The 15701-nt window shown below is 36.4% G+C and overlaps 1 protein-coding gene across 1 annotated transcript in view; it reads left to right on the top strand.

The window, feature by feature from the left end:
* Window positions 1-1028: 1028 nt before the first annotated feature.
* The window catches only part of HACE1 (HECT domain and ankyrin repeat containing E3 ubiquitin protein ligase 1), a gene marked incomplete at its 5' end in the record, with an annotated part of 36193 nt that continues 21520 nt past the window's right edge, over window positions 1029-15701 (top strand). The window contains 4 exons of the mRNA XM_010284837.1: window positions 1029-1125; window positions 3641-3742; window positions 5861-5967; window positions 10379-10625. Coding sequence (XP_010283139.1) covers window positions 1029-1125; window positions 3641-3742; window positions 5861-5967; window positions 10379-10625 — 553 coding nt within the window. The remainder of the gene's footprint in view (window positions 1126-3640; window positions 3743-5860; window positions 5968-10378; window positions 10626-15701) is intronic.

Here is a 15701-nt window from a genome sequence, read left to right on the forward strand (position 1 = left end):
AGATCTTTTCCAACCTTAATGATTCTGTGGTAGCAGTGGCTGGTGATGGCTGGAGAAGGGGTGTCAGTGCTCAAAGTCTGACTCTGAAACACCTGTTTTTCCAAGGTGTTGGGTTATGCAATTAGTCTAGAGAACTACGATGAGGAGTTGCTGCAGCAGGCTGTTAGTCTTAGTTCCTTTCTGAGATCCTTTCAACCCAAAGATTCTATGATTCTATGACCTGGTAGCTGACTCTCTGCACTGGGGCAAAGCACAGTACATTAGATTAATCTGTTGGTTTCCAGGGCTGGAAGGACATGGATGAGGAGAACTCAGCTGGGAACTACTGAGAAACCAGTGACGCTACCTCTTGCCCCTCAGCTGTTAATTGTCGCTTTTCCTCTGCCTATCCTGAACTGTTAGTGTAGGCAGCCTTGGTGTGTTCCAGGACAGCAGATACTCATATTAATTCGTGTAAGGGGTGCACTACAAACTAGTTTGTGATTTATAACTTCATTGAAAAACTTGTATCCATAGCCTTAATTGCTATGTCCTTTCTATTAGTCTTTCATTTCACCCTTTAGATACTTCTGTATTAACATTTGTCAGTATATGCACTAAATATTGGTGAAGGCAATAGTCAGCTAGCCTTTCAATGTGTTTTTAATGAAGTCAACATCTAATAACTGGTGCCTGGTTTCTCATTTTCTTCAGAAGAAAGGGTTTTGGAATGTATATGCTCTAGGTATTGAGGGATATAAATAATGTATGAGGCTAAGCTAAGATGAATGATTTCTGAATGATGAGGATGACTCTGGCTTGATAAATGGGCCATACCTAATCTTGCACTGTGCTTCTGCAGTGGCCTTGAAAGGAAGTAGAAGAATATAAGTGACATTATCTTCCATCCTATGTTTCTGCTTGGTTTCATGCCATAGCTATTTGTTTTCTCTTAGCTTACGTTGGTTTTGTTTGTTAGATGCAATAAAGCCAGACATATAGTGGAGCATAAGTGCTGTATTAATTCTTTCTTCTCTTCCTTTGAATAGCCATGGTCAGAGAGACACTGCACAAATTCTTTTGATGAGAGGAGCTAAATATTTACCAGACAAAAATGGTATTACTCCACTGGATCTCTGTGTACAGGTATTTGAATTAACAATGCTCTTTTTTGGTGAACTTCTGTCACTTACTACAGTACTACCTGATCAGTGTTATATTTTTATTTTTAAGGCCTATGAATAATGGTAGTCCTTTGGCAAAACAGCAATGCAAAAATAATTTTTTCACAATTAAATTGCAAATAATTTTTTGGGAGGTTCCCACTTTGTACCCCTTGCAAAAGTCTTCAAAGGTGTCAGTGAGATCCCATTACAGACTCTGCAAGGTTTGAGCTCCTGAGAAACAAAGGGTTTGCAGAATGCTATTTGACTAGGAAGTTTGACCTAATGGTCAAAGTCCTTGACCTAATGGTAATTGACTCTGTTTAGGTGCTTAACTGTTAAAGGTAAGGGGTAAAGGCATGCCGAAAGGAGTGTTTTTTTAATCTGAACTAATGTACTTTCTTTTGAAGAGATATTACAAATAAACAAAACTTACATGGTGCTGACTTGTACTTTTCAAAGGTATTCTGAATACTATATCTGGATAGTGAAAAAGGAACAAAAATCTTAAGCTTCAAGTGCTGTGCAAAATGCAGTCTTTCTTGCTTCATATCAAATATTATTTGTACTGCTTGCTAGAGTGTCTTTTCTTGATTTGTGAACACTTACACCTTTTTCTGTAGGATCAATTTAAGGTCAGTGTGTAAATAATACGTAATGAATGAATAGAAGCTTTTGAACCTTTGCTAGTAATCAGCAGACTAGAAAACTCTGAACTGGAGACTTAAAAAAAACCCTCAAAAACCCCAAGCCACTGCACTTGGTGGACATCATATTACCTGGTACATGTCATTAGTTTGGCAGGATAAAGTTGAAATGTTCAAATCTTTTGCTGTACTACCACATTAAAATAATATCAAATTATTTAATTTCTGGAGATTCCTCATATGACTAAGACCTGCAGTTGAAGTAGCTGTGTGTATGTGGTAGAGACTGCTGTCTTCAGTACCCATGGGATATTTTTGGAATGTTTAACTCCGTAAAACTTCATTTCATAGACTATCTGTGGAAGGTGTTGATCAAGTTAGGTTACAACATTTCTTTTTGGAGATAAGAAATCCTAGTAAGTCCTCAGCTCTGGTCGCTCAGAAGTGCTAGGTCACTATACTGTCTCACTACTGACTCAACTGTGAAGCTTAGAGTTAGATTTTTCTCTTTATTATGGCAGAATGACTTACTATTACCATAAAAGCACATGAAGTCTATTCAGTTCTGAGGCTTCCTGTAACCACAGACCTGTAAGAAAGTATATCAGTGTGTACTTAATGGTACTATTCTTAGTTTTTATGATTAGTGTTTTGAATGTCTGCTTCAGTCTCCAGTTTTCTGATCTCTAGACTACCACTTTATACATCAAAATTCTGTCAACTTTTTTTAGGTGTGAGTAGTGACACCTGGTGTTTGCTGTTTTGTAGTGATGATCATACTGTGTTCAAGATCATCTGGTTTACAAGCTTATGTTGCTAAGTAAAAAAGGAGAAAACAAAACATTTTCTTTCCTTTTACATCACATCAAGGGGTTTATTCTTTGCTTATAGGTTTGCTTTTCAGAGTAGATACACATTTTTTTAAAAGATTGAAATTATAGATTCATATAGTTCTTGTCAACATGGTGTTACCTTGATTTTGAAGAGCTGATATGCATTAATTCTTGCAGGTTCTGGGTGGTTTCAATTTTAATACTTAAGTTTTTGGCACCAGGAACAATTAAATGAATCTGTTACCGTTGAAGCAAGGTATGACCTGTCATGCAAAGAGAAGGAGCCTCTGGAGTTGCAGCATTTAATATATTACATGGTCGTCTTACCAATGGATAATTTGATGTATATTCAAGTGTTAGGGGCCTGCTTAAAAATGCAACTGTGTTAAATAAGAGCTGATACAAATAAACCACAAATTTAAGTTCTGTTCTATCAAAAAACCCCATTTTTCTCAAAAGGTTGTGAAGTTAGTCTGAGCTGTTGATCTAAGGCACAGGTGGAATCGTACAAGTGTATTAATTTTGAAGTTAAATAAACTCATGATAGGGTTATCCTATTTCTTCCTTTAACAAGTCAGATTTGTGCCTTATGTACCTTTAGGAAAATACTTGTTTTGAGGGATTAAAGTCTGGGTGCAATTAGGTAGACATGTGTCATCCATCAGCAATGGGAAAAGAAGCTAAATACTGCACTGTTTTTAATAACTGGTAAATTGTTGGGGGAAATGTTGAAATGTAACTTTGGCTTTCTAAATAGGAAACTGCTTCAAAAAAAAAAAGGGAGCAGAGGTATGTGAGCTGATACACTGAAAGAATTTGATTCCATCACCTCCCGAATATTTTGTGTCTAACCTTGATACATTATTGAATTTCACTTTATTTTAGAATTGTATTTCTACTTTTAGTATTAAAAAATATATATTTCTAATCCTCAGTAGGTTTTAATGCCTATAATAGTGTAAAACCCAATTCTAATGTTTCTTTTTAATTAAATGTTTTTCGAACTATTGCTTTTCAGGGTGGGTATGGAGAGACTTGTGAAGTCTTAATACAGTATCATCCTAGACTTTTCCAGACAATAATTCAAATGACGCAGAATGAAGATCTACGGGAAAACATGGTAATACAGTATCATGTGTTTTAAAGTTATTGGTCTGTTTGTGTTGCGGAGATCTCATTGTTTAATATGAGTGTCCTGATTAGAAGACACTACCAGCAGTTGACTGTCAGTGCCACAGTAGTTGACCACTATGTACTTTTCTTTCCCCCATGGAAAATGTAACCATTTTCATGTGGTTATTATTGCTGTAGATTAAACTATTCTGTTCCTTTTTCAGCGGTTCTTTTACTATGGTGGGGTAGTGCAATCTAAAGCAAAGAAAAAGCAAGGAAAATTATTTTTGTTTCTTGATTGTGTAGGGGGAAGGAAGCATGGGTTGCTTTTTTCCTCTTCCAAATCTAGCTAGCTGTGGGGTTTTAATATATTGTTTGCTTGAAAATAACTGCAAACAGTCTTACAGACTGTAAATGAAAAAAAAAAATAGATTTAGTAAGGTATTGGTTGCTACTTCACTGAACTTCTTTTGCTAGATTTTTAAAGTTTTTATTGTTCTCTGTAATCTCATTACTTCCACTACAAGACTGAGGATTTATAAGTCTGTGTAGAAATGGTGTTTAAATTCCTGAGAAAGGGTTGAGTTTTCCAAAGTAAAACGACAGAGAGAATTCTCAAAGGGTATATTAGAAACATGGAGAGATGGTGTAGAGGTTTTCAAATAACAGAAAGTTAAAGGACTGAAACCATGGAACAAAAAAGACCTTCTACAGAAAGGTAAATGGCAAAAGCATACTACCATATATTGTACAAGCAAAGACCATAAACAAGAAGAATGTTTCGTCTGTCTGAGTAATGGTGGAGGCGTGTGCAAAACCGAAGTCTGAATGAGAGTGTATGCAAAATATATTAGATAATACATGGTATAGTTATACTTCACTGCCAAAATGGAAGCATATTTTAAGTATGGTTTTCTGTGGCCAAGTCTGAGCTTTTCTGCCCAAAGTATTGAATAATGATGAGTTCATATTATCTGAAAGTGATGACATGAAGAGATTGGATGTATGTTAGAAGTCAGGGCTCACATTCTAAATGTTCTTGACAAACTGGGAAAAATTATTGACAGACTGCATGGAGAAAGATACTGCCTTAGACATTTGTAGCTAGAGATTCAACTGAACACTGAGGAAAAACTTTCACATGGTCAAGGAAATATTAGAAGAGATAACTTTGTGAAACTGCCAGGCTTCCAGAGTAGAAGACACCTAAAAACCGGGCAGGCAAATTGGGCAAGCCAGTTTGGATTGCAGATACAAGTGCTCCTGCCTTGGGGCAGAGTGTTGGACTAGATTACCTTCGTGAGATTTCTTTTCATTCTATCTTTCTGAAGTTCTGTGAGAAGGATTACCAACCTTTCTGAAAGTGAGAGAGAAGGGAGTAAATGAGGATACAGTAGGAATGCATGAAGAACAGTGCCACTGAAGAGTTAACTTATCTGCAAAAAAAATAGTGTAGGCTGGAGAAAAATGTAGAACAAAGGAGCTGAAGACAGGGCAGTGTCTGAGCGTTTGCAACATCTAGTCTTTGCGAGCGAAGTGATGGTATTAGCAAAATAGGGCAATTTTGAGAAGAGGGTAATCATAACAATTATTGATTGGCAGGGTATGACTTCTTATCCAAGGAAGGACATTCAGTATCTGGAGCAAAAAAGAAGGTAGTGAGAGCAAACTGTAGGATCCAGGGTTCATTTACACTGTGTCATAAGCTAATCAAGGAGTGAACTGGGCAGAAAGGTAAATTTTATGAATTATGAAACTCAAGATACGCTCTCAGCTTTCAGAAGTTGAAAGTGTATCCCACTCTTTTTTCAGATGAAAAGAAGTTATTCTTAAGAATTAATAATACATGGTTAAGCATTCAGTATTCATAGCATTCTGTAATATTACATATCCTGTAGTACATACATTGACAACAGAATGTGTATCTTTTCAGAGCAGAATGTGTATCTTTTTAGTAATCTTTGTAAATTATAATGAAACATTAACTAAAGTTAGATTAGACGTTGGACAATATAGACCTATACTAATATTGCTACACATTAATGCTAGGGTGATAATGTTCTAAATTAAATGTTGATTTGATGCTCCATGACACTGTGCAATTTCTTTTGTTTTAATGTATCAGTTACGGCAAGTTCTGGAACACTTGTCTCAGCAGAGTGAAAGCCAGTATCTTAAAATCCTAACAAGTCTTGCTGAAGTTGCCACAACAAATGGTCACAAACTGCTTAGGTAAGTGTGAGAGGATCATAAGTAGATTGATAAACTACTTGGTAGTTAGTGCTACTTAATAATCTGAACTATCTAATGCTGGACACATGCTGGAGTAGGTGGATCTCAAATCTGATTCTGTATAACAGCATCTGTTTAGATCACTGTATTCATGAGGGCTTCAGGAAAGAAAGTTGGTGTCCTTGTATAGCTACAGGCACCTAGAAACTTGAGTTGCAGAGAAGTGTATTTTTTGTTTGGTTAGTTTGTCTGTCATCTCTAGGAAGGGAAGCTTTTTAGACAACTATCAATAATTCCTTTTTTTTTTTCTTCTCCTTTTTTCTTCTCTTACACATCTTTGCTTTCTGCATGCTGTCTTTATACGTGTGAGGAGAGGTTTTTTTATTTTAGACACTTGTCTGTCTGCTGGCTCTGATTTCTTCCCATGGCTACTAATATGAGACCAAAAATTTCATCTACCAGTGTGCTGTCTCAGCAGCACAAAGAAGAAACACATAAAATAGGCAAGAATATTTTCCTAGTACGCTTCCCTGTTTTTTGTGGCATTTGTTTGAGGGAGTTTGTGCAAAATGTCTCATCTGTAATCTGTTGGAACACCACTAACATTTTACTGTTTTCAGTAGCTAGCAGAATTTGCTCTGACCTTTATGCTTTACTAGACGCTGAGAAAATCTTTTCCGAAAGAGGTCAAGAGTCTGAAAGAATGCCTTACTAACATGTTCTGGCTGGCTTCTTGGAAAAGAGTGCTCTGTAATTGGAGAGACCCATCAGTATAGGTTGTAGAGGAATAGGACCTTGAATGCTTCTTTCCAACTGGGGCTGGAGCATGAGGATCCTATGGGTTAGATGGATACTAAATAATATAGTCTTAGTTCTAGGTGCTTTTTTTTTTTTTCCCCCTTCACCATCAGTCATGTTAAATTTGGATGGAGCTCGTAGATAGCAGGTCATAACTCCCAGACAATGCTAGGAAATTCATGACTGCATTCATCACAATCTTGTTCTGATGAGCATTCGCCTCGATGGATGAGCATAAAAGACTTAAACCCCTCAAACGTTTGGGGTTAAAGTGCATAGACATATTAATGACATTTTGTTGTTGCACAGATAACTTTTTGAAGAACTTTGGCTGTTGTTGGGCTTCAGTGTCTAATCAGCTTAAATTGTAACACATTCTTTTTGTTTCCAGACTTCATTAGAGCCAATAGATCTCCCACAAATAAACTATGATAAAGCATAAAACCATTCTGCAGGAAAGGGTTTCAAACTTGCTTTGTGTGCGGACATTGTCAGAAGCTGTGGTAGCTGGATTAGATCATATGAGGCAGTATTTATTTCTATTTCAATATCTTCAGTGATAAATTAAACTGATTGTGTGTTTAGATTTGATTTATTACTGTTACTGCTCCTGAGTATTGAGCAATGTTCCCTCAGTAAGGCTGTAGAAACAGTATCTATGTGCCTGTACTGTTTCTGAATTTGAGCTGGTATGTACTCCTGTGTTGTTGCATGTATGTTGACTAGTGGAGGCTGAAGACAAGTTGGAAGCTTTGGATTGGATGGGCAGGCATTTCCAGAGATGCTGGTACTTAGGGTGTCCTGTGGACTCTTACTGGCCCACATTTCTGGTACTTCGTGTTTTGTAGTGTGTCACAGGGGAAATGGAATTATTTTCTTTTTCTATTACAAGAAACAGTATGACAAAAACTGTGTCTCAGTTCTCTCCAGTTCGTTTGCTGTCAGAGGCTTCAATCTTTACTTTAGCTAAGTTGCTTTATTATTAATATAATGAGGATAAAGGTAGTACTTGGTGAATACAGACCTCTGAGCTTGGGCCTTTTTCTGCTCCTTCCAACAAATAGTATGTAAAATGCACTCTGTATGCAAAAACCTCCAATAATGATACTCTTGCATGGCTGAACTAGCATCATCACTGTTAGTTTCCTGGGTGCTATCCCGCAGCCCACTGCTGTTGAGTTTGTTGGTTGTGTAGTTCGGAAGTGTCTTAAGTTGTTTTTTGTAATGCTTCTAGCAGGTAGCCAGCAGTGCCACCAAGCTTCTGCCTGAGGACTTCTGCCTTGAACACCAGCAAGGACCCTGTTCAGTTAGCGTAACCTCCATTGCATATTTCCTCTTTCAGAGAAATTATTGTAGTATGACATGATTTGGTCTTGCTGGTGCAGATTGGGCCTAGCTGAATGTTTACAAATATGCTGGTAAAAGCTTCAGTAAAAAAAAAAAGCACTTCAAAGTTTTCCTGTTTATGTAAGTCCTTTTTTTGGAGACCAGGAAATTTAAACTGAAATTTCACCAGGAAAACACTGCTGCTGAGGGATGATAAACCTCAACTGAAATGTTTTTTTCCAGTACTTAAGTTAGCTTCTTGAGGTAACTTCTTGTATTTATAGATTCTTTTGGTATACAAGCAAAGATTTTTTTTTTTTGAGTTTGTTCTGGTTTTTTTCTAAAGCTTAGTTTGTGGCTGTGACCAGGGCTTCTGGTAACATAATTGTGGCCCGCCAGCCAGGGAATTTTCATTACCTGGTTGAAAACTGTTGTGGTTTAGCCCCAGTTGGCAACTAAGCACCACAGAGCTGCTTGCTCACCATCCCCGCCGCCACCCCAGTGGGATGGGTGAGAGAATTGGGAGAGTAAAAGTGAGAACACTTGTGGGTTGAGATAAGAACAGTTTAATAATTGAAATATAATGATAAAAATTGTAATGAAAAAGAAAACAACAAAAAGAAATAAAACACAAGACAGACAAGTGGTGCAAATGAAAAACAGTTGCTCACCACAAACTGACCGATGCCTGCCTAGTCCTTGAGCAGTGATTGTCCACCCCTGGCCTACTCACCCCAATATATATACTGAGCATGACATCGTATGGAGTATGCCTTTGGCCAGTTTGGATCAGCTGTCCTGGCTGTGCCCCCTCCCAGCTTCTTGTGGACCTCCTCACAGGTGGAGTATGGGAAGCTGAGAAGTTCTTGGCTTAGTATAAGCACTACTTAGCAACAACTAAAACATCAGTGTGTCACCAATGTTATTGTCATACTAAATCCAAAACACAGCACTATGCCAGCTACTAGAAAGAAAATTAACTCTATCCTAGCCAAAACCAGGACAAAAACTTAACATTCCTACTCTTGCATTGTTTACTCTTTGTATTCCTTTCTTAATTAGATTTACTGAAAACTTAATCTGACTGAAGTCTAAATTGAGACAAGATAGTTGTACTTCGTATATCAGTTTGGTTGAATTCTTAATGTGTGCCTTTTTTTAAAATTAACACCTCGCTGGCAGTCATTACAATGTGGTGCTATAAACAAGTAAGTCTTTTGCTTTTACCCATGCAGTAGGGAGAGTGAGGTCATGATAGGTACTGTGATGTTACAAGTAGCTATGTTTCAGATTTGTGAACTGATGGATTAGTAGTTGCATCAGAGGTTTACAGCATCCTCTAAGGTGTCAGTTTTCTGGTGTATACTGACCTTACAGTTAAAAAGTGTGCTTTTAAGTTGCAGGTACTTTAAGGGTAGAACTGAATATGTACTCACGTGTGTAATATTTATAAGTGAGTAGAGTTCAGTAGACAAGTTTCAATTTCTTGCAGTTTTTATGTGTTCAAGATAAAAGAATTCTTCCTGCTTGGGGTTTAAAGAAAGAAAACTAAATTGAATTTGATGGAGAATGTTTTGCTTGTGCATGAACTCATGAATATCTCAGATTCTACACTGTATTTGTACAGAGTTCAGTGTTGGCCAGTTCAGTTAAGAAGGCAGAAAATTTTTAATATATTTATTGAGTAAATAAAAAGCCTATTGGTGCTTTTATGCAGGATCTTTTGGATCATGTTTCTTTTGAGTGGAAATAGTGCCATCTTTACCATCCTGATCCCTTGCCTAATTGAGGTAGTTAATGGGCATTTAGGATAGTAGCTAGGTGAGGATGGGATGAGGCAGCATATCTGATCAGTCAGTACACTTTTACCATTGCATGCTATATTTTCTGTATTGAAGAACATTTTCAACTGGATATCCCAATTTTTCAACATTGAGATCCTTCCTTCATAAACTGAGATCCTTACTGTAGTAAGTTGAATTTCTTACCTGTGGCTCATAAGAAGTGTACATGTATGTAGAAACTAATGAAGTATTTTTCAAGATATGGAATTTCCTGTTTATTTCACTTCTAGTTAAAATTTTGAGTATGTGTTAGTAAGATTATAGCGCTCATGTTTGATGTTTGGCGTTAGCGCAGGAAAGAAAAACTAAAAGTCATTAGGGTTTAAAGATTAGGGTTTTTTTCAGCATGTGTGTCAGACTCTACCATTAGATTGTGTACTCCTTAATATACTAAATTGTTTTATCTAGGAAAAGAAACTTAAATATTCCATTTTTTCCCCCAGCTTGTCAAGTAATTATGAAGCTCAAATGAAGAGTCTCTTAAGGATCGTGAGGATATTTTGCCATGTCTTTCGCATTGGCCCATCCTCTCCCAGTAATGGAAATGACATGGGCTACAATGGAAATAAAACTCCAAGAAGTCAGGTGTTCAAGGTCAGAAAAGTATATGATGTTGTTAGGAAGATAGACGTTAAAGAGATGAATTTCACAAAGCATGCATTCATTAATCAGACATCTCATGAACAGGAAGTAAGTTTGGTTGATGTCCCTATCCCTTTTTAAGTTAAACTCACCTCTTTCCTTCTCCTTAATGATTTTTTCCACTGGATTCATTTGACCACTGATGCACATCTCATCTTATGATTTCTGTTTATTTCTTGTTTAATGTATTGTTTATTAGATGTTGAAGGCTTAGTTACTCAGCTGATTTTGGTAAATTTTGTTTTTATTTCTATTATTTTATTTAAGACTGTAGTAATCTCAAAATGTGGTAATACTAATATAATAGATTGTATTAATGTAATTTCAAAATGATATTTGGAGAATCATTGTGAGTTCTAACCATTGAGCTTAATCCAGCTTCACAAGGTAAATGGAAATAATTGAATTCTTAATCTGTTCATCGTTTTTGCTGTGATCATGAAGTTTTTTTCCCGAGCTGTTCTTGAATTTTTTTCTTACATGCTTTGAAACATACCAGCTTACTACCATTCTCATAAGATTATTGATTCTCAGCTGTTTTCAAACACTTTAGATGCTTGCCATTTAGATATTTAATTCCTGAAGGTGTGTGGGTTTTTTTTTTTAATACTTATTGGTTGAGGAGACCCATTGTATAAAATCGTAGCTTGCCTTTCTGTAAAGCAGTTCTGGTTTCCTGTGTGCCACTCTATCTGTGTTGGGTATATAACTGACATAATATTCAGAGCACATAAATAATAAGAACTAAATGGTAAAGTCTCTTTTTTTCTCCCCCATCTCCCTCCATCCTCTTATATGGCATAGTTCATATCACCAAATTTAGATGCCAATGATAATATGAGAATTTTCCTTAACCCTTGCATTTCAGGGTCTTCTGAAAATGATATTTTGAAATTACTGCATTTATTTGATGATATGATGTATTCATCAGGTTACTTGTAATGACTGTTACGACAGAGCTATATTGATAAGGTCATGAACGATGATACTCTAATTGTAACTTTGTTTAGTTAAGTAGCTCTGTTTTTGTTTAAATTTTTAATCTTGAAAAGAAGGAAAGCATTATTCTATTTAAAAACCAACACACATGTTTGTTTTTTCTGGTGGCAAAGTAGTTTTAATAATGAATTGATTTATATAATGAATATAAAACATTATTTTTCATACTCAAGCATTAGTGTGCAAAATGTAATGCATTGTACAGTATGCAATGTAGTAATTGTCCTTTAGAGTTGTTCACTAAAATATGTTGAGCTAGATTGGCACATGGTGGCCAGAAACAAAGCCCTACCCCAATCGCAAGAATAACTTTATTAAATACAGCATTTTCTAAGTTTTAATGAAAAATGGCTTAAATATACCAGATTAAACTACAAGCAGATGTTAAATGCATTTAATACACAAACTGTCTGCACTGAGATATTCTGTTACCTTTCTGTGTATTCTGCTACTTTTTTTTTTCTCAAGGTTTTAGGAGTAGTTGACCCCATCTCCGTGCATTTTATGTTTGCTTATAGGACAAAAAGGAAATAAAATGAAGGTTGCATGCTTTTCAACTCCAGATCACTTCAGAACTCACTATAAAACAAAAACATTCAATCTCAATTTGCAAAGGAAGTTGTATTTCATCAGAATCACTTATCTGTGTGCCCAAACTACTTTGTATGCTGAAAGAATTGTTTCTTAATTTAGTATGAAGTTAAGTCTTTTGTGGTAGACTTATATTACATAACTAGCACAGTTGTCTCAGAAAATATCAATAATTCTTAATTGTGTAAAAACAACACTTTTTTAATAAGAGCAAAACATATATTACTGTTGCATTAGCTAACAATACAAAAATTTCAGGATGATTTAAAAATTATTGCTGTTATTTTAATTTAGTTATGTTAGAAGTATTAAAAGTGAGGCAGCCCTTCATTAGGGCCACTTTTGTCTTTGTGATACTTTTAAGGTTGATTTACATTTCAAACTTTAACACAAAACTGCTGATGAGAATTTATTTTCATTTGAGAAAGGGGCATACTGGTCTGGCCACGCTGGGTTAATCTTCAGTTGTGGTTGGACTAGCTTATTCTTCCCTGAATTTACAGTAACTGGATAGTGGGACATAGTTGAGTCAATTGAGTGACTTCCCATTCTCTCTTATTCCTACCTTCCCTTCCCTTTCCTTTTCCTTTTTTGTCCTCTCCTTGAAAATGTAGTTGTGATGATCCCTTTTGCCTTTTGGGAGAAGGGAAAAAAGCCCACTGTATCTCTAGATTATTACAGTGGTAGAGAGGCTCCTTGAAAACCTAGCAAACAGTTGTATGTCTTTGTTGGTACCGGTACTTGCATGTGGGACATGCAGGTCACTGCAACAGAACTCCTTTTCTGGTTTTTGTTTTATTTGCGTTTTCTTGAATATAGGCTGTGTAACTGTTCAGTACAGACTAAGGAAACCACAGAGGTTGCTGGTCCAAAACAGGAGTTAAATCTGTATTAAAAAAGTCAACATGAAATGTAAAGAATTTAAATTTGAGATAAATATTTGAAATTTCAGAGCAAAGTAGCTTTAAATTGGAATTTCACAGAATCGTTAAGGTTGGAAAAGACCTTTAAGATCATCAAGACCAACCATCAACCCAATACCACCATGCCCACTAAACCATGTCCTGAAATTTGCTGCTGATTTTAAAATTCAGTTGTGGGGATAAATGCTGTAGATAATTTGAATTTTGATACAGGTTTTATGGGGAAAAACAAGTCTCAGACTGCTGGTTCATGTGCTACGTAAGGTCTTGCGTACTTTCCAGAGCACAAGAAAGTATACAGGTCACTACCCACTTCTCTGAATGCTGTTTGTTTGAGTGAGCGGAGACTTCTATTGTCTTTCTTTACCATATAGGAAGCTAATTTGTTCTTCAATACTGTCTTCTTTCAAGAATGGACCTGGAAACTTTTATCTGGGGAGAACAGAGGGTAGCAGTGACAGGAGTTCTGTCTTGTGGTGCTCTTGTGGGATATGCGAAAGACCATTATCAGGCCTTATTGTATGGTATAAGGGATTGTTTCTCTCCCTTCTGAATGAACTCTTGTTAGATCCAAATAGATCTGTATCTGATGACCTTCAAAGATGTACGTCATAACTCGTTTTAAAAAGCTGGTGCAAGAGCATATTTTATCCAGTAAAAGAAAGGAAGTAAAACTTTTTTCTGACTTATTTCTTAATTCTGTGTTAAGGTTTTCTGTGTTACCACTTTGATTGAACATATTTTGAAGAGTTGTCACTGTAATCTGGTTTAGAAGGGATAGAAAATGTGAGTGTATCTTGATCTGAGGCTACTGAGGAATGTTAGTGCTTGACAAAGACAAGAAAATCATGGGGCCATCTTTGCTTTACTGAAGTTCCCTGTATGTAATTCATTACAGGCCTGGTCAATTCAGGCCTATCCAAATGTTTTAAAGTGGAAACACTAGCTAATTAAGGTACAGTCTTGTACTGACCTTGCAAGAAATAAGATCATCATTGAATTTTGACACCCAATCTTAAAAAAAGCTACTGCTAACTCAAATGACATCCTACCAGTGAGAAACTTTATGACTAGTAATTTTGACCAGGTTTACGTTGATTACTTTTTCATGTATCACTCTTCCAATTGCTGTTTAGTTTGATCACATATTAGGGAAAATTGCTGCAAAATGTTGCTGTCTGGTTGAACAAAGTTTGGAAGCCCGTAATGTTTTTTCCTTATTTCAGATATGATTCTTTTCTAGAATTGGATTGACTTCTCTGCTGTGACACTGTCACTTCATGGATTAGTGATCTCCTGCTCCCTGTGTCTTAAAAGACTATCTGTCACCTGGCAAAAGATTTTGCTCCAATGTCACAGTTTGAATATGGGTTTGATTTCTAGTGTCTTGCTCTCTAAGCGGGTAAAGCGGAAGGCATTGCATAGCTAAGTCCTTGCATTTGAGAGATGAGATGTGCAGCCGTAAAAGCTTGGTACTTGATCAGATTCAGATGTATAGTTCTAAAGAAACTTTTCTCAAGTGCGAGATATGAAAACTGAAGGTTGGGTGGAGCTCTGTGTTTAATATGTTGTTCATAGTAAGAATTGACGGAAGAATGCTGACTTGTAGTTGTGAGAAAATACTGCTAACGGTTTGATTGATTATGGCCATATTATGCTCAAAAAGGTCTGATCATGCATGCTAACTTAAAATGCTGACAGCCATGGATATGGAGGTGGTGGGCAATATTTAGAGGAGCGCTTTATGTCCTGAAGTTAGACTAGAAAAAAAGAAAGTGAAATGTTGAAGTTGCTGTACTTGACTATACTTCTGAATGAGTTTGTGATCAGAATCTGTGGAAAAACTAGCTTTGGAAAAACAAATGAGTTGCAGGAATTCTGAAAAGCTAGCTAGGTCTGTGGGAAATAAAAGATAAAACATAAGATACCAGCGGAAAAATGGTGTCAGGCAGACTAACCATGGAAAAGTTTGGGAGAAGGAAACTACACTTCAGTGTCCTACTAAATAGCTACCCAGTTGCTTGTGAGTTACATGTTAAGAGCACAGCTGCATTTTAATTCTTCCATATATTCAGTGAGTCCATAAGAAAGTTTTGCTACATTATGCTTTGTGGGGAAGGTCTGACAAGTAGGTCTTGGAAAGACGTTAACTTGATCCTGTATGGCAGACATTTATGTTGAAAATGGTGCCTACACTGGAGGTATTCAGATCACCATTTGAGAAATGTGTGGTCACTAGGAGCACAAGGATTGAGTGAGTATCATGCTGTATGTTGAGCAAAGCCTGCCAGTCTTAGAGACCAGGCTGGCTTTCCCCAAACGTCGTCTTGGGAGTAAATGGAAGCATAATGGTAAATCTTTTAATGGTAAATGTCAACAGAATTTTTTAATACATAGCTTTTATGAGGAGTAATTTATTGTGTGTTGAGAGCTATTAGGTGTACTGATAGTGCTCCAGATAGTGTAGACTTCTGGTACAGTATGCTGCAAATAGCTCTTAATTTTTAAAGGCAACTTTAGAAGATGAGAACATAATTTTCAATATCTGCGAAGTCTTTGAATGCTTTTAATTGGTGAAAAATGTTGATGTTACAGTAATATATGGAAAAAG

Source organism: Phaethon lepturus, unplaced genomic scaffold (genome assembly GCF_000687285.1).
Source record: "Phaethon lepturus isolate BGI_N335 unplaced genomic scaffold, ASM68728v1 scaffold194, whole genome shotgun sequence".
NCBI lineage: Eukaryota > Metazoa > Chordata > Aves > Phaethontiformes > Phaethontidae > Phaethon > Phaethon lepturus.